Source organism: Puntigrus tetrazona, chromosome 1 (genome assembly GCF_018831695.1).
Source record: "Puntigrus tetrazona isolate hp1 chromosome 1, ASM1883169v1, whole genome shotgun sequence".
Lineage (NCBI taxonomy): Eukaryota > Metazoa > Chordata > Actinopteri > Cypriniformes > Cyprinidae > Puntigrus > Puntigrus tetrazona.
This window is the reverse complement of record NC_056699.1, coordinates 21,737,858-21,758,161: the sequence shown is the minus strand read 5'-3', so window position 1 is coordinate 21,758,161 and position 20,304 is coordinate 21,737,858. Positions and strand designations below refer to the sequence as shown.

Genomic DNA, 20,304 nt, shown 5'->3' with positions numbered 1-20,304 from the left:
AATGAGATGTGACAGCATACATATTTTAACGCTGATGCAGCAGCGGTCTGAAAACCACGCATGTTTTAAGTTGTTCCTTCCACCATACTAACCAATTCTGAATACAGTTGTGTAGCAGTTTTTTTTCCTTTTTGTAATGGAAATTACTTGACTGCAGACTGCAAAAAAAAAGAATATCTGCAGAAGAACAAAGATTCATTAAAATTCCTTAGACACAAAGCTAGAGAAAACATGCTGTAATGTGAATTATTCTCTGGTCAGGCAGAAACAAAAAGTTAGCTTTAAAAACAAGTAAGCGTACAATATAGTAGCTAACATGTTTGTGATATTTATACATTTTTACAGTAGTTCACAATCAAAAACCAAAAAAATAAGCAGCTGCTTAAAAAAAGGTCTTAAAAACCAACCAGGCAAAATTTATTTACAACATAAAACAATGTAACCTAAAAAATAAAACTGGGACCCAAGATATGGCATGTTGCCAATTTGTCAGGTAAAATAGTTTGCTGACCCAACTAAATAGGAGGTAAAATTGAGGTAAAATTGGGACAAGTACCTGAATTCACCCTATAACTCAGTTGTAAACAAATCAAACCTCTTTATTTCTTTTAGACTGATGAAAGCAGCCCTATATATGTGGAATTGTAAAAGACATTTTGTTGCATCATTTTCAAATTGTTCTCAGCTTTTTCATTATAGGAATCTTGGTCCACCTCATTCTTTACACGTTTCAACTTATTCACTAAATTATATCTTTGTGAAGCCAACACCTTTTTAGCCTTTGTTAGTTTCTTTGCTCATTACACAAATGCTTCTGATTTAAATCTCGTATCAGATTAATATTTCATATAACACATTTAAGTGAAGCAGGACTAATGTAACTGATAAAAATAATGTATTCATCTAAATTGGAAAAATGTGCAATATTTAATTAATCAGTTATATACCATACGGTATACGAGATACTGTACTTGAAAAACAAAACTGTATGGTAATTATATAGACACATATGAAACTCTTATTAAAAATTATTGTACATACTTTTGAAAACTGCTGTATACAGTTTTATATGTGCTATACATTATCTCTAAAAGTAATTAGTATTTAGATGTTTTTTAAAGGAATAATTTAGCCAAAAATGATCTTTCTCTCACAATTTATTCACCTACTATAAAGGACAGAACTTTAATTTTTGGGTGAAATATTCTTTTATATGTGTAAAAACCTTGTTTCAAAAATTAATAAATAAAAAATAAAAAATAAAATAAAATGAATAATAATAGTACAATACCTATATGCCTTTCTTGCCTAACAGCAGGTACGTGCGTAATGAATGACATGAGTCTGACGTTATGCTGTTCAAGTTCGGATCCCCACCTATCCCCTAAACGTATTCTTTCTATAATTATAGCCTTGAAGTGAATTGTCTGTAGTGGCCTTTTTGATTTGCAAATCTGTCACCTCTGCTATCACTGCAAACACTAGAGATCATTTCTAACCTGGATATAACAAGGGTATGACATCACCATATGAAAAAGTGAATATAGTTTTTTACCAAAGAACACAAATGTCTTCACAAAAGTTATATATCACTGTACATTTTCATAAAAAGGTTGAAAAAGGACACACAAACTACTTAATAAGAAAAGACGTTCTGCATATGGTAAAAGTGGAGTGCACTGTAGTGATTATAAATAATCAAAAGTAACATATCAGGTTTGATGTCTTCGTCATTAAAAACGACAATGAACAAACTATAAAAGTAAAGGGTGGAGCTTTTTAGACCTTTGACCAAAAAGCTTAAAGATCAGGTATCATCAAAACATTCACATGAATAGATGTGGTTTGGCAGGTCAATTACTGGCTGTTGTAATGGTTCATCAGTTTGTCATGCATTTCGGTATTTTGTATTTGCGTATATGAGAGTCTGAGTCACTATGAATCTGTTAGCTTTCTATGTCACATTAGTAGTTTCACATATAAATTTCAATAGCTAACAGATCGGTGTTTACCATATACCATCATGCACTAATAAATAACACAATTTGAGACATAATGGTTAACTTAAACATTTGTAGTATTTTTCTGCGGAAAGATTAAATTAAATTAAACATTAAATGTAAAATTGTAATAAAACTTAAAAAAAAACTCAACTAGTGAGACATTTTTATCTTGTTTTTCCATTATGGTCTCTTTTTCTGCAACACTTTTTTTATGTGAACCCTGGTACATCTTTAATATGTTGACATAAGTATGCCTGTGTATTGCGGTTCAGAATGGAAACATCCGTGGACTGTTGCTAAAATGTAATGCTCTATTATGTTGGAAATATGCCATACACCAAATCAAACACTAAAGTTACCGATAGTGTCAACAAATGCAAAACTGATATAAAAGCACATTTGTTGATGCAACAGCGCAGCTTCCTTTTATACAGATTTTTGTTGAACCGTAGTTACTCAGGATTGAAACCGGGGATCCTCGTCTCTCAAGTATATTTGTCTATGATAATCCATAGATACGAAGCTGGATATGTGTGATGCTAACATTCAAAAACATCTGTTTTCAAATATCCCAACATATTGATATTCTTTTGAAGTCATGATATTCTGCCTCTAGTGTTAATTTCTTTTGGAAACCGCGCTGAAGTACTTATTGGTACATATTTTGTGCCTTGTTAAAAAGTGCACCAAGGCACATTTATGCCGTGAGACCAGGTAGCGTTACGTTATCACTTTTACCTGTGTTTTATTCAGCTTGTATTCACGAAGTAGAGTTTGTGTATTTTTAGATTTATGACTTCAAATGAAGTATGTCTGTCGGGATCTTGTTCATTGTCGTATATACAGTATGAAGGAAGGTGTGTCTGTGTGTACGTCTGTCCATCAATGTGTCAGAGATGTTGATGTGATAAAGGTCTGTGCGTGTTTATGCTTGTTTGTAACATTCCACACCCAAGAGGAAATTAATACAATACAATATGATTGTGAAAGAGGGATAGTTTGTGTGTTTGTTAGAAGGCTTGTTTGTGTGTGAGCACAGAAGGTTCTGAATGTGCTCACACCCTAAAACATACTGTCTGAAAGAATGACATGAAGAAAGAAAAATAAAGAAAAATGCCAAAACAATTTCAGAGAGATGCTTTCTATCTGTTTTAACTGTGATAGTAAAATGAAAATTATTGCTAGAGCATGCTGACCCCAAACAAAATAAAAATAAAGTAGAATCTACACACTAAATCAAATTGCACTTTCATAGATACACTGGGTTTAATTATTGTGTCAAATAATTCTTTTCTTTCAGGTACCAGAAATTAAGCATAATGACTTATGGTTAAACAGGTCTTTAGAGTAGGTGAGCTTTTTTTCGCATGAACACATCAAATATTATGTGTCATCTATTTTATACCTTAATAGTGTGCTTTTTTGCTTGTTAAATATATTTAGGCCAAGGTGTGCCATCTGTGACATGTCTTGAGAATGTGCAAAGAATTCTATTGAGAATTCTCTTCCTCTTTGCTCTGTTTACTTCACATACTTCCTCAATTTTTCATTTGCAATGATTCACAATATTATACACAAATTATTCATTCATTTTTTTATTTATTTATTTATTTTTTCAACTTTGTATTTATTAAACAAACGCCTTTTAAATACATATTAGAAAACTGACAATCACATTTCTCCCACCTTGTGACATATTATTGTAAATGTCCTTCAAAAGTTTAATATTTCCATATTTCCACAAGCCATTGACCCACTAGCAGGTCTTCAGTCATTAGCTGCCTTACATTATTGCTGATTCAGTCAGTAGGTGTGACACCCTCAGGGCCATAGCTAGGGTATGCGGGGCCCTGATGCAGGTAGTACGTCTATTGACTTGGCATTCTGATGCCTGTAAAACATGTGGGACCACACTTCTTCACTTCATCCTGGTGGATTTTATTCCAGGGTTAGCATCATAGCCATCTGCAGTATGTGGATATACATTGCTATACATTTTTCGCAAAGATCTTGTAATTGATGATGGGAGGGTCTGGCCGTTGTGCAAAGTCTCATCTCACATCACAAAGTCTTTCAGCATATTCAGGTAGTCAGCTGACTTTTTTGGGCACATTGCTGAACATAGACTTGACTGCAGTAACCTCAAATCATACCACCTGTTTGCTTAGTTAAATCCAGGTGGTGATTTAGTTATTTATTGATATTTTTGGCTTGCAATTCCATTTTTTTTTCTAAAGAACTGAACAAGGTTTGAGGCACACAGTTTAATGTACTCATTTTCAGGTTCCTGAAAACCTGTATAATTTTCAACAAATGTCCTTCTCATTTCGTCTTTTGCAGAGGGATAATAGGGTTGAGGGGTGGGACAATTTCCCACATATCCGACACACCTATCTGTCTTCAAGTAATTGGAGTCTTGCTTTAATAGAGTTGGAACATCTCTGACCTTAGCTCTATTTATAGACCTATTAAAGATGTTTATATAATTATGGAATAGACAAACACTAAATATTTTTTGGCAACACTCCCTTGCTAAGTGTTAATAATGCAGATCTGTAATATGTGACATTGAAAATATACTAATTATAAATTACGAGGTAAATCAAACTGATTTCATTTCATGATATAAATTTGGATTATTCTGCAATATAACTGCAATAACATTAATATAACTGTAATAATCTGCTCCTCCACACCAACAAGATCCTCAGGAGTAGGGCATCTCATGACGTTTGCCTAAAGCAAACTATTCTAGCTTCTAACCTGCTTCACAGGTTAGGTTCTTGGAGTCAGTTGCTATGTTTGGTAACATACTGTTAGAAGTAGACAGTGTTTTTGGAACAGAAGGATAGCAGAATCGGTTACTAAGGCTTTTGTATTGTATAATACACTGTACTTACTATAATATAAGGTGACAATGTCAGTCAAAATTATTTTATTATTATTATTATTATTGTTGTTGTTGTTGTTGTTTTTATTATTATTTGCCATTGTGAAATATTAACTATACACAATATTTGGGTATAGAAAAAAAAACATGTTTTGTTTGTTTTATATAAATTTAAGCTTGCTTCAAGTGAGTCCTTTATAATGTAGGAAGAGCATAAACTATGAAACACAAATTCGTCTACCCAATCTCTTGAAAGTGCTTATAAATAGTACGCCAAATAAAATGAAAACATGTGGTATATTAATACACAAAAATTGGGTTTGGCGTGTATATGCTACGGGTATAGGTTGTGGGGTAGATGCGTACACTATGTATAAGAAAACTGCGTATTATATGCGTGCCAAAGACATACATGTACATATATTCTAAAGTCCATTTTTGAATATAGAGTTTTCAATTTTATTTGGTGTATTATTTATACGCTTTATTATGAGCTCGTAGTTGTACACCATACAAGGCTAAGATGTCATGCAGCTTTTCCCAGTGCTGTTTCTTCTTCTTCCTCTTCTTCTTCTTCTTCTGCAAAAAATGGTTTTCAATTGTAAAGCTTAAAACCTTACTGATGGATGTTTTGGTGAGCGTCCTGCAAATATGGAAAAAATAATAGTCTTAAATATGTGCAGTTTTTACATGGTTGGTGCAAATTGTCACATGACGAAAGCAGTTTAATTCTCGTTTGCACCATGAGAAGATGATGGCTGCATCAAAGCTTCAAAACAAAAGGCTAGTAAAGTATGTTAACATAAAGATATGATAAGGATTTTTGTTATACATTATCTTTAGGGTGTCTAAAATTGATACATGAATTCACATATGCTTAGTTTTGTTACCTGTGGTCATAGAATGAGTAAACGTTGATGGTCACAACAGTGGCCGATGGAATAACAGGGAGTTTAGGAATACAATATAAATAAAATTGCAGTTACTGGTGAAAATTGAACTAGTAACTATTGCAAAGATAAAATATTGCAGTTGTAAAACCAGTAGCACTAATTAAAAAAATCTGTGATATATAATAATTTTAAAATATTTTGATGGACAGTAACCCTAGAAAGTGACCAAACAGTTTAATATAGCTGGACTGAGATATGTAATAATTTTTTATGACTCCACAAATATGTTAATTTATTACACACATAATCCCACCATAAAACACCTATATAGTTTAACTGGATTGTTTCCATCAGTGCAGTGCACAAATTAAATGTAACTGTTTAGTATTAAGTAATTAAACAATATTAAAATGAAATGTACTTCAATTTCCTGCACATGTGTTTCTGTTAAATTTCTGTTATATTTATATTGTTATATTATATATTTTATATGATATTATGTAACTTTTTTATTTGTAATTTTCCAGTTATTTATTTACTTTTATTTATTTATTTTCACGAAAAGCTTGATTTTGAAAGTCGCATTCTGTGTGGACACATAGCTGACTTTACATCTTAGCTTCAGATACGATTTTAAGTTATAAACAAAAATGATACCATAGCCATGGATAACAAGTAGGCCTGTTTTAATATCAAATTGTAACGTACATTTCATAGCTGGTATGTTTAATTGGCTTTTGGAGGCTTTTTAAAATTATTTTGTAATTCCACTTCTAACCTAAAGCTATTTTAAGTTTAATAACCCTGTGAGGTGCGTAAAACGATATCGCAAACTTTTCGCGACGTGATGGGATTTTAGCGTAAACTGGTGGGTACACCCTTTATTGTTGACAGAGTTAGAGCGTAAATCAGATGCTGTAGTGCACGCTACACAGATTCGTCACTAAAATCACACCTGTTAGACTACCACACCTTACCTTACAACGTCAACACACCTTATATTTACTGGCACAGATTTTGTCTTGTTAGTCTGTAAACCGAAAACTCATAACGCCGAGCATTGCAAGGACTATCATAAGGAATATAGTTCGTTATTCATGGTTATGACTTTGAAGAGCGGGAGAAGGTATGTCACTAAATTAATGAAATATTAATAATAAATTAATTTTTATAAAAACAACAACAACAACCATTAAGCAAATATATGCTGCATCTGCTTTTGCGGGGGTCTCCTAAAGCGCGCGTAAAGTTACACTGGACGTCACTTAAAAACAAATGTATTTCTGTGTCTGTGTCTATGCATTCCATATTTAATTATAAACATTCGCTTTGACCGTACATTTTATTTAGTCTTATTTTGTTTTTCTGACAAATTAAGAATTTATATTTTTGCTTTTCAATAATCAAAAAAAAACAAAAAAAAACAATACATTTTGTTTTTGCCCTGTCGTTTTTGATCAATTAAGCAATGATGTAATCTAAAGATAAAGTAAATTATTCATTTATAAATGTGCAAATACTAAATAAAATTAAACGTTTTCTGTATTTAAAAACCGTACGCTTCGGTTTATGCCATCATTAAGATGACCGACAACATACACGCATTCAGATCTCTTCAAGTATACAGTTACTGGGGGACTCTTGGGTTTGAGGTGGTTGTCATTATAGCTCTTTTAGATGTATTATGCTCTTTCAGATGTTTTCAGGTATTGAGACAGACACATTCAAGATAATATTGGATTGGAGATAATTAACCTGTTCAATTCTGGCAACCCCGAAAAAAACACAAAAAACTAAACCTACATTGTCTATGAATCTGCATATGTGATAATGTAAGCATCATTAATGACCCCTTGATTTTAATAAAAAGGGACAGTTGGCGTTTTTGGGTTTATTTACATATATATTTTTTTTAATAATCAATATTTTTGTTGTATTTTTAACTATTTTTTTAATTATTACTATTATTATAAAAAATTATGTTTTTATTCTAATGTCTGTTTTAGATATTTATTTGGTCCATCTCCCTTTTGAATCATCTAACAGGCAGTAGACAAATTTTAGGGGGGATTTTTATTTATAAAAAATGTCCTCTAGAGGTCTCTATTTTTATATTTTTGAGATATCAGGCATAAGATTCCCATACCTACATAAATTTGGCTAAATAGGTAAAAATTGTCTAATTTTACAGAACACCTTAAATATTAACACATGGGGGGAATAACTCATAAGTATTATTGTATTTGTTCACAATCCTAGCTGCTAGCTGCTAGACACAATGTGTGATGGTGTAATCACTCAACACAAAAGTGTAGTGGAAATTGCACTATGGATATCCTGTTTTAATCTAGGCATCGAAGACATATTTGACAAAATTTCGGTATATTTATGCTGTTTAGTGATTTTTAAGTGGCATGAATGGATTTAATTAAAATATCATTGGATCAAAGAGCTTATTCATTTATGAACAAAGTGAGTTTTTTTTGAATGGGTGACTAAAACATTGACTCACTAGATTTGAGGCAGATTCATTAGATTCACTGGACTATTATTTTCAGTCTATGTAGTATGTGTTTCATTAATAGAAATGCAAGGTATTTCAGGGATGGAATATATTATTCTTTTACATTATTTTTTACTTTTTATTGTTTATTATTTAGGTTATTTGCAGGACTCAAATTGCTGATCAGAACATTAAATCATTTGTAGATATTATTTTGTGTAGGGTAAACGTATGAATCATGCAACAATTATCTAAATGTATTTAAATGTCTTGATTTCTCTTTCAGACGTTTTTTTCTTTTTAAACAAGATGGCACAGGAAAAAATCTATTCATCCTTTGTAAGTATTGTAAATGTAAAATGCATAGAACTTAGCATATTAATGGAATATCGGTAACACTTTAGAATACTGATTTGTCAACAAATAACTAATACACTATTAACTTTCTAGTAACTACTATTACCTAACAAGATAAACAATTTAATTAGTAATATCACTGATTTGAAACTGGCGGTTCACAATTAGCTAATCAAATACTATTTTTTTCATATGTCCTGAAGAACTCCTAAGAACTTCTGTACACAGGTTCATAGTTAATGTGAATTATGCATAATAAATAATTAATTCCAAAATTAGAATGATGATAACACACTAGTGATGACTCAAGAACAAATCCTTGTAAAGGAACTACTAATTAATTGGATCAGGATTCTGAAGTAAAAATCATCATAACTCTCTAATATCAACTGACTTCATTGTAAGCTTTTGAGATGTATGTAAGGGTTTAGATAGTAATACTTCAAGTGTTGCTACATCCTTCTGAAGATACTACTAATTATTTGCATCTGTATTCTAAAATGAAGATCATTGTAACCTACTAGTAATGATTTAAAGCTAGCAAAGTGAATTACTAACCAGAGCAAAAACAAATACCTTAAAAGATTACAATGACTTTAGTAATTACTAGAGAGTTATTACAATCTTCACTTTAGAATACTGCTTCAAAAAATTGGAATTTCTTTAGAAGCATGTAGTAACACCTGAATAATTACTATTCAATACTTGCAAAACCTGCAAAACCTTAAAAAGATTTCAGTCATTACTAGTGAGTTATCATAATCTTCACTTTAGAATACTGATCCTAATAATTATTAAATCCCTCTGAAGTATTTGGTAATACTTGAGTCATTACTAGTGGGTTACCATGAGCTTCACTTTAGAATTAATTATACATTGTGTATTATTTGTGTTAATTATGAAGCTGTATACAGTATTTCTTAGTAGTTCTTGGGGAGGTATGAAAAAAATAACAGTTACTGATTAGCTAATAGTAAACTACCATATTCTACAAAGTACTATTACTTACTAATTCATTAATCAAAGTTTCTTGTTAGATAGTATCAGTTACTAGAGTGCTAATATTGCATTACTCATGTATTCTTGTGTAGTTATTCATTAATGATGGAGCAGTATTCTAGAGTGTTTCCGGAATATCTTTATAGAATATGGACATATGTGTTCTACAGTTTGTTATCTGTTTTTGATAGAAACAATATTAACAAAATTTATGAAAGATTTTACAGGAATGTGTTTCTCTTTACAGTTTGTTTGTTGTGTGCTATTAATTCTACAAGTAGAGTTGGGTAGGTGATTGTTTGGATTTCAAATATGTGTCATTAATTTTTCATTTAATATACTTTTTTTAAATACTTGAAAAGGTATAATATTTTTCTTTTTAAAAATTCAGTGCTTCAACAACGGAGTCCACAACTTCAGAAACCACAACTATTCTTCCCACTTCAACCTCAGCAACATCATCTCCAACCTCTTTTGATTCTTCAGGTACAACTACAGAACCACTTACTTCAACAATCTTGCCTACATCTTCAGAAATGACAACTGCAGCTGAAACAACTTCAGAGGGTACAACAGTAGGAACCACAACTGCAGCTTCATCAACCACATCTCAAACAACAAGTAATCCAACAACATCCGCAGCTGTAACTTCTGATTCTACTACTCTTTCTGCAACAACAATGCCTACAACTTCAGAGAGTACAACAGATGAAACCACAACTACAGCTTTATCAACCACATCTCCAACAACAAGCAATTCAACAACATCCGCAGCTGTAACATCTGAAGCCACAACTCTTACTACAGTACCTTCAACTTCAGAGGGTACAACAGCAGAAACCACAACTACAGCTTCATCAACTACATCTCAAGCAACGACTAATCCAACAACATCAGCAGCTGCAACTTCTGATCCTACTACTCTTTCTTCAACAACAATGCTTACAAGTTCAGAGAGTACAACAGCTGAAACCACAACTACAGCTTCATCAACTGCATCTCAAACAACGAGTAATCCAACAACATCCGCAGCTGTAACATCTGAAGCCACGACTCTTACTACAGTACCTTCAACTTCAGAGGGTACAACAGCAGAAACCACAACTACAGCTTCATCAACTACATCTCAAGCAACGACTAATCCAACAACATCAGCAGCTGCAACTTCTGATCCTACTACTCTTTCTTCAACAACAATGCTTACAAGTTCAGAGAGTACAACAGCTGAAACCACAACTACAGCTTCATCAACTGCATCTCAAACAACGAGTAATCCAACAACATCCGCAGCTGTAACATCTGAAGCCATGACTCTTACTACAGTACCTTCAACTTCAGAGAGTACACCAGCACAAACCACAACTACAGCTTTATCGACCACATCTCCAACAACGAGCAATCCAACAACATCCACAGCTGTAACATCTGAATCCACTACTCTTACTACAATACCTTCAACTTCAGAGAGTACACCAGCACAAACTACAACTACAGCTTCATCAACCACATCTCCAACAACAAGCAATCCAACAACATTAGCAGCTGTAACATCTGAAGCCACGACTATTACTACAGTACCTTCAACTTCAGAGAGTACACCAGCACAAACCACAACTACAGCTTTATCGACCACATCTCCAACAACGAGCAATCCAACAACATCCACAGCTGTAACATCTGAATCCACGACTCTTACTACAATACCTTCAACTTCAGAGAGTACACCAGCACAAACTACAACTATAGCTTCATCAACCACATCTCCAACAACAAGCAATCCAACAACATCAGCAGCTGTAACATCTGAAGCCACGACTCTTACTACAATACCTTCAACTTCAGAGAGTACACCAGCACAAACCACAACTACAGCTTCATCAACCACATCTCCAACAACAAGCAATCCAACAACATCCGCAGCTGTAACATCTGAAGCCACGACTCTTACTACAATACCTTCAACTTCAGAGAGTACACCAGCACAAACCACAACTACAGCTTCGTCAACCACATCTCCAACAACAAGCAATCCAACAACATCCGCAGCTGTAACATCTGAAGCCACGACTCTTACTACAATACCTTCAACTTCAGAGAGTACACCAGCACAAACTACAACTACAGCTTCGTCAACCACATCTCCAACAACAAGCAATCCAACAACATCCGCAGCTGTAACGTCTGAATCCATGACTCTTACTACAATACCTTCAACTTCAGAGAGTACACCAGCACAAACTACAACTACAGCTTCATCAACCACATCTCCAACAACAAGCAATCCAACAACATCCACAGCTGTAACATCTGAATCCACTACTCTTACTACAATACCTTCAACTTCAGAGAGTACACCAGCACAAACTACAACTACAGCTTCATCAACCACATCTCCAACAACAAGCAATCCAACAACATCCGCAGCTGTAACATCTGAAGCCACGACTATTACTACAGTACCTTCAACTTCAGAGAGTACACCAGCACAAACCACAACTACAGCTTTATCGACCACATCTCCAACAACGAGCAATCCAACAACATCCACAGCTGTAACATCTGAATCCACTACTCTTACTACAATACCTTCAACTTCAGAGAGTACACCAGCACAAACTACAACTACAGCTTCATCAACCACATCTCCAACAACAAGCAATCCAACAACATCAGCAGCTGTAACATCTGAAGCCACGACTCTTACTACAATACCTTCAACTTCAGAGAGTACACCAGCACAAACCACAACTACAGCTTCATCAACCACATCTCCAACAACAAGCAATCCAACAACATCCGCAGCTGTAACATCTGAAGCCACAACTCTTACTACAATACCTTCAACTTCAGAGAGTACACCAGCACAAACTACAACTACAGCTTCGTCAACCACATATCCAACAACAAGCAATCCAACAACATCCGCAGCTGTAACGTCTGAATCCATGACTCTTACTACAATACCTTCAACTTCAGAGAGTACACCAGCACAAACCACAACTACAGCTTCATCAACCACATCTCCAACAACAAGCAATCCAACAACATCCGCAGCTGTAACATCTGAAACCACGACTCTTACTACAATACCTTCAACTTCAGAGAGTACACCAGCACAAACTACAACTACAGCTTCATCAACCACATCTCCAACAACAAGCAATCCAACAACATCAGCAGCTGTAACATCTGAATCCACGACTCTTACTACAGTAACTTCAACTTCAGAGAGTACACCAGCACAAACTACAACTACAGCTTCATCAACCACATCTCCAACAACAAGCAATCCAACAACATCCGCAGCTGTAACATCTGAATCCACGACTCTTACTACAAAACCTTCAACTTCAGAGAGTACACCAGCACAAACTACAACTACAGCTTCATCAACCACATCTCCAACAACAAGCAATCCAACAACATCTGCAGCTGTAACATCTGAATCCACGACTCTTACTACAATACCTTCAACTTCAGAGAGTACACCAGCACAAACTACAACTACAGCTTCATCAACCACATCTCCAACAACAAGCAATCCAACAACATCCGCAGCTGTAACGTCTGAATCCACGACTCTTACTACAATACCTTCAACTTCAGAGAGTACACCAGCACAAACCACAACTACAGCTTCATCAACCACATCTCCAACAACAAGCAATCCAACAACATCCGCAACTGTAACATCTGAAATCACGACTCTTACTACAATACCTTCAACTTCAGAGAGTACACCAGCACAAACTACAACTACAGCTTCATCAACCACATCTCCAACAACAAGCAATCCAACAACATCAGCAGCTGTAACATCTGAATCCACGACTCTTACTACAGTAACTCCAACTTCAGAGAGTACACCAGCACAAACTACAACTACAGCTTCATCAACCACATCTCCAACAACAAGCAATCCAACAACATCCGCAGCTGTAACATCTGAATCCACGACTCTTACTACAATACCTTCAACTTCAGAGAGTACACCAGCACAAACTACAACTACAGCTTCATCAACCACATCTCCAACAACAAGCAATCCAACAACATCCGCAGCTGTAACATCTGAATCCACTACTCTTACTACAATACCTTCAACTTCACAGAGTACACCAGCACAAACTACAACTACAGCTTCATCAACCACATCTCCAACAACAAGCAATCCAACAACATCCGCAGCTGTAACATCTGTAGCCACGACTCTTACTACAATACCTTCAACTTCAGAGAGTACACCAGCACAAACTACAACTACAGCTTCATCAACCACATCTCCAACAACAAGCAATCCAACAACATCCGCAGCTGTAACATCTGAATCCACTACTCTTACTACAATACCTTTAACTTCACAGAGTACACCAGCACAAACTAAAACTACAGCTTCATCAACCACATCTCCAACAACAAGCAATCCAACAACATCCGCAGCTGTAACATCTGAATCCACTACTCTTACTACAATACCTTTAACTTCACAGAGTACACCAGCACAAACTACAACTACAGCTTCATCAACCACATCTCCAACAACAAGCAATCCAACAACATCCGCAGCTGTAACATCTGTAGCCACGACTCTTACTACAATACCTTCAACTTCAGAGAGTACACCAGCACAAACTACAACTACAGCTTCATCAACCACATCTCCAACAACAAGCAATCCAACAACATCTGCAGCTGTAACATCTGAATCCACTACTCTTACTACAGTACCTTCAACTTCACAGAGTACACCAGCACAAACTACAACTACAGCTTCATCAACCACATCTCCAACAACAAGCAATCCAACAACATCCGCAGCTGTAACATCTGAATCCACGACTCTTACTACAAAACCTTCAACTTCAGAGAGTACACCAGCACAAACTACAACTACAGCTTCATCAACCACATCTCCAACAACAAGCAATCCAACAACATCCACAGCTGTAACATCTGAATCCACTACTCTTACTATAAAACCTTCAACTTCAGATAGTACACCAGCACAAACCACAACTACAGCTTCTTCAACCACATCTCCAACAACAAGCAATCCAACAACATCCGCAGCTGTAACATCTGAATCCACTACTCTTACTACAAAACCTTCAACTTCAGAGAGTACACCAGCACAAACTACAATTACAGGTTCATCAACCACATCTCCAACAACAAGCAATCCAACAACATCATGCAGCTGTAACATCTGAATCCACTACTCTTACTACAATACCTTCAACTTCACAGAGTACACCAGCACAAACTACAACTACAGCTTCATCAACCACATCTCCAACAACAAGCAATCCAACAACATCCGCAGCTGTAACATCTGAATCCACTACTCTTACTACAAAACCTTCAACTTCAGAGAGTACACCAGCACAAACTACAACTACAGCTTCATCAACCACATCTCCAACAACAAGCAATCCAACAACATCCACAGCTGTAACATCTGAATCCACGACTCTTACTACAAAACCTTCAACTTCAGAGAGTACACCAGCACAAACTACAACTACAGCTTCATCAACCACATCTCCAACAACAAGCAATCCAACAACATCCACAGCTGTAACATCTGAATCCACGACTCTTACTACAAAACCTTCAACTTCAGAGAGTACACCAGCACAAACTACAACTACAGCTTCATCAACCACATCTCCAACAACAAGCAATCCAACAACATCCACAGCTGTAACATCTGAATCCACTACTCTTACTATAAAACCTTCAACTTCAGATAGTACACCAGCACAAACCACAACTACAGCTTCTTCAACCACATCTCCAACAACAAGCAATCCAACAACATCCGCAGCTGTAACATCTGAATCCACTACTCTTACTACAAAACCTTCAACTTCAGAGAGTACACCAGCACAAACTACAATTACAGCTTCATCAACCACATCTCCAACAACAAGCAATCCAACAACATCCGCAGCTGTAACATCTGAATCCACTACTCTTACTACAATACCTTCAACTTCACAGAGTACACCAGCACAAACTACAACTACAGCTTCATCAACCACATCTCCAACAACAAGCAATCCAACAACATCCGCAGCTGTAACATCTGAATCCACTACTCTTACTACAAAACCTTCAACTTCAGAGAGTACACCAGCACAAACTACAACTACAGCTTCATCAACCACATCTCCAACAACAAGCAATCCAACAACATCCACAGCTGTAACATCTGAATCCACGACTCTTACTACAAAACCTTCAACTTCAGAGAGTACACCAGCACAAACTACAACTACAGCTTCATCAACCACATCTCCAACAACAAGCAATCCAACAACATCCACAGCTGTAACATCTGAATCCACTACTCTTACTACAATACCTTCAACTTCAGAGAGTACACCAGCACAAACTACAACTACAGCTTCATCAACCACATCTCCAACAACAAGCAATCCAACAACATCCGCAGCTGTAACATCTGAATCCACTACTCTTACTACAAAACCTTCAACTTCAGAGAGTACACCAGCACAAACTACAACTACAGCTTCATCAACCACATCTCCAACAACAAGCAATCCAACAACATCCACAGCTGTAACATCTGAATCCACGACTCTTACTACAAAACCTTCAACTTCAGAGAGTACACCAGCACAAACTACAACTACAGCTTCATCAACCACATCTCCAACAACAAGCAATCCAACAACATCCACAGCTGTAACATCTGAATCCACGACTCTTACTACAAAACCTTCAACTTCAGAGAGTACACCAGCACAAACTACAACTACAGCTTCATCAACCACATCTCCAACAACAAGCAATCCAACAACATCCGCAGCTGTAACATCTGAATCCACGATTCTTACTACAAAACCTTCAACTTCAGAGAGTACACCAGCACAAACTACAACTACAGCTTCATCAACCACATCTCCAACAACAAGCAATCCAACAACATCCGCAGCTGTAACATCTGAAGCCACGACTCTTACTACAATACCTTCAACTTCAGAGAGTACACCAGCACAAACTACAACTACAGCTTCATCAACCACATCTCCAACAACAAGCAATCCAACAACATCCACAGCTGTAACATCTGAAGCCACGACTCTTACTACAATACCTTCAACTTCAGAGAGTACACCAGCACAAACTACAACTACAGCTTCATCAACCACATCTCCAACAACAAGCAATCCAACAACATCCACAGCTGTAACATCTGAATCCACGACTCTTACTACAAAACCTTCAACTTCAGATAGTACACCAGCACAAACTACAACTACAGCTTCATCAACCACATCTCCAACAACAAGCAATCCAACAACATCCGCAGCTGTAACATCTGAATCCACTACTCTTACTACAATACCTTCAACTTCACAGAGTACACCAGCACAAACTACAACTACAGCTTCATCAACCACATCTCCAACAACAAGCAATCCAACAACATCCACAGCTGTAACATCTGAATCCACTACTCTTACTACAATACCTTTAACTTCAGAGAGTACACCAGCACAAACTACAACTACAGCTTCATCAACCACATCTCCAACAACAAGCAATCCAACAACATCCACAGCTGTAACATCTGAATCCACGACTCTTACTACAAAACCTTCAACTTCAGAGAGTACACCAGCACAAACTACAACTACAGCTTCATCAACCACATCTCCAACAACAAGCAATCCAACAACATCCGCAGCTGTAACATCTGAATCCACGACTCTTACTACAAAACCTTCAACTTCAGAGAGTACACCAGCACAAACTACAACTACAGCTTCATCAACCACATCTCCAACAACAAGCAATCCAACAACATCCGCAGCTGTAACATCTGAATCCACGATTCTTACTACAAAACCTTCAACTTCAGAGAGTACACCAGCACAAACTACAACTACAGCTTCATCAACCACATCTCCAACAACAAGCAATCCAACAACATCCGCAGCTGTAACATCTGAAGCCACGACTCTTACTACAATACCTTCAACTTCAGAGAGTACACCAGCACAAACTACAACTACAGCTTCATCAACCACATCTCCAACAACAAGCAATCCAACAACATCCACAGCTGTAACATCTGAAGCCACGACTCTTACTACAATACCTTCAACTTCAGAGAGTACACCAGCACAAACTACAACTACAGCTTCATCAACCACATCTCCAACAACAAGCAATCCAACAACATCCACAGCTGTAACATCTGAATCCACGACTCTTACTACAAAACCTTCAACTTCAGATAGTACACCAGCACAAACTACAACTACAGCTTCATCAACCACATCTCCAACAACAAGCAATCCAACAACATCCGCAGCTGTAACATCTGAATCCACTACTCTTACTACAATACCTTCAACTTCACAGAGTACACCAGCACAAACTACAACTACAGCTTCATCAACCACATCTCCAACAACAAGCAATCCAACAACATCCACAGCTGTAACATCTGAATCCACTACTCTTACTACAATACCTTTAACTTCAGAGAGTACACCAGCACAAACTACAACTACAGCTTCATCAACCACATCTCCAACAACAAGCAATCCAACAACATCCACAGCTGTAACATCTGAATCCACGACTCTTACTACAAAACCTTCAACTTCAGAGAGTACACCAGCACAAACTACAACTACAGCTTCATCAACCACATCTCCAACAACAAGCAATCCAACAACATCCGCAGCTGTAACATCTGAATCCACGACTCTTACTACAATACCTTCAACTTCAGAGAGTACACCAGCACAAACTACAACTACAGCTTCATCAACCACATCTCCAACAACAAGCAATCCAACAACATCCACAGCTGTAACATCTGAATCCACGACTCTTACTACAAAACCTTCTACTTCAGAGAGTACACCAGCACAAACTACAACTACAGCTTCATCAACCACATCTCCAACAACAAGCAATCCAACAACATCCACAGCTGTAACATCTGAAGCCACGACTCTTACTACAAAACCTTCAACTTCAGAGAGTACACCAGCACAAACTACAACTACAGCTTCATCAACCACATCTCCAACAACAAGCAATCCAACAACATCCGCAGCTGTAACATCTGAAGCCACGACTCTTACTACAATACCTTCAACTTCAGAGAGTACACCAGCACAAACTACAACTACAGCTTCATCAACCACATCTCCAACAACAAGCAATCCAACAACATCCGCAGCTGTAACATCTGAATCCACTACTCTTACTACAAAACCTTCAACTTCAGAGAGTACACCAGCACAAACTACAATTACAGCTTCATCAACCACATCTCCAACAACAAGCAATCCAACAACATCCGCAGCTGTAACATCTGAATCCACTACTCTTACTACAATACCTTCAACTTCACAGAGTACACCAGCACAAACTACAACTACAGCTTCATCAACCACATCTCCAACAACAAGCAATCCAACAACATCCGCAGCTGTAACATCTGAAGCCACAACTCTTACTACAATACCTTCAACTTCAGAGAGTACACCAGCACAAACTACAATTACAGCTTCATCAACCACATCTCCAACAACAAGCAATCCAACAAAATCCACAGCTGTAACTTCTGAATCCACGACTCTTACTACAAAACCTTCAACTTCAGAGAGTACACCAGCACAAACTACAACTACAGCTTCATCAACCACATCTCCAACAACAAGCAATCCAACAACATCCGCAGCTTTAACATCCGAATCCACGACTCTTACTACAATACCTTCAACTTCAGAGAGTACACCAGCACAAACCACAACTACAGCTTCTTCAACCACATCTCCAACAACAAGTAATCCAACAACATCCGCAGCTGTAACATCTGAATCCACGACTCTTACTACAATACCTTCAACTTCAGAGAGTACATCAGCAAAAACCACAACTACAGCTTCATCAACCACATCTCCAACAACAAGCAATCCAACAACATCCACAGCTGTAACATCTGAATCCACAACTCTTACTACAAAACCTTCAACTTCACAGAGTACACCAGCACAAACTACAATTACAGCTTCATCAACCACATCTCCAACAACAAGCAATCCAACAACATCCACAGCTGTAACATCTGAATCCACGACTCATACTACAATACCTTCAATTTCAGAGAGTACACCAGCACAAACTACAACTACAGATTCATCAACCACATCTCCAACAACAAGCAATCCAACAACATCCGCAGCTGTAACATCTGAATCCTCTACTCTTACCTCAAAACCTTCAACTTCAGAGAGTACACCAGCACAAACTACAACTACAACTTCTTCAACCACATCTCCAACAACAAGTAATCCAACAACATCCGCAGCTGTAACATCTGAATCCACTACTCTTACTACAGTACCTTCAACTTCACAGAGTACACCAGCACAAACTACAACTACAGCTTCATCAACCACATCTCCAACAACAAGCAATCCAACAACATCCGCAGCTGTGACATCTCAATCCACTACTCTTACTACAAAACCTTCAACTTCAGAGAGTACACCAGCACAAACTACAATTACAGCTTCATCAACCACATCTCCAACAACAAGCAATCCAACAACATCCGCAGCTGTAACATCTGAATCCACTACTCTTACTACAATACCTTCAACT

At 36.8% G+C, this 20,304-nt stretch overlaps 1 protein-coding gene across 1 annotated transcript; it reads left to right on the top strand.

Annotated features, from left to right (window-relative positions):
- Window positions 1-1,295: 1,295 nt before the first annotated feature.
- On the top strand, window positions 1,296-20,140 carry muc13a (mucin 13a, cell surface associated). Its single transcript, XM_043244789.1, has 5 exons — window positions 1,296-1,318; window positions 11,999-13,585; window positions 15,399-15,968; window positions 16,047-20,040; window positions 20,135-20,140. Exons 1-5 carry the CDS (start codon window positions 1,296-1,298, stop codon window positions 20,138-20,140), a joined length of 6,180 nt encoding a protein of 2,059 aa, XP_043100724.1.
- The last annotated feature ends 164 nt before the right edge of the window (window positions 20,141-20,304 follow it).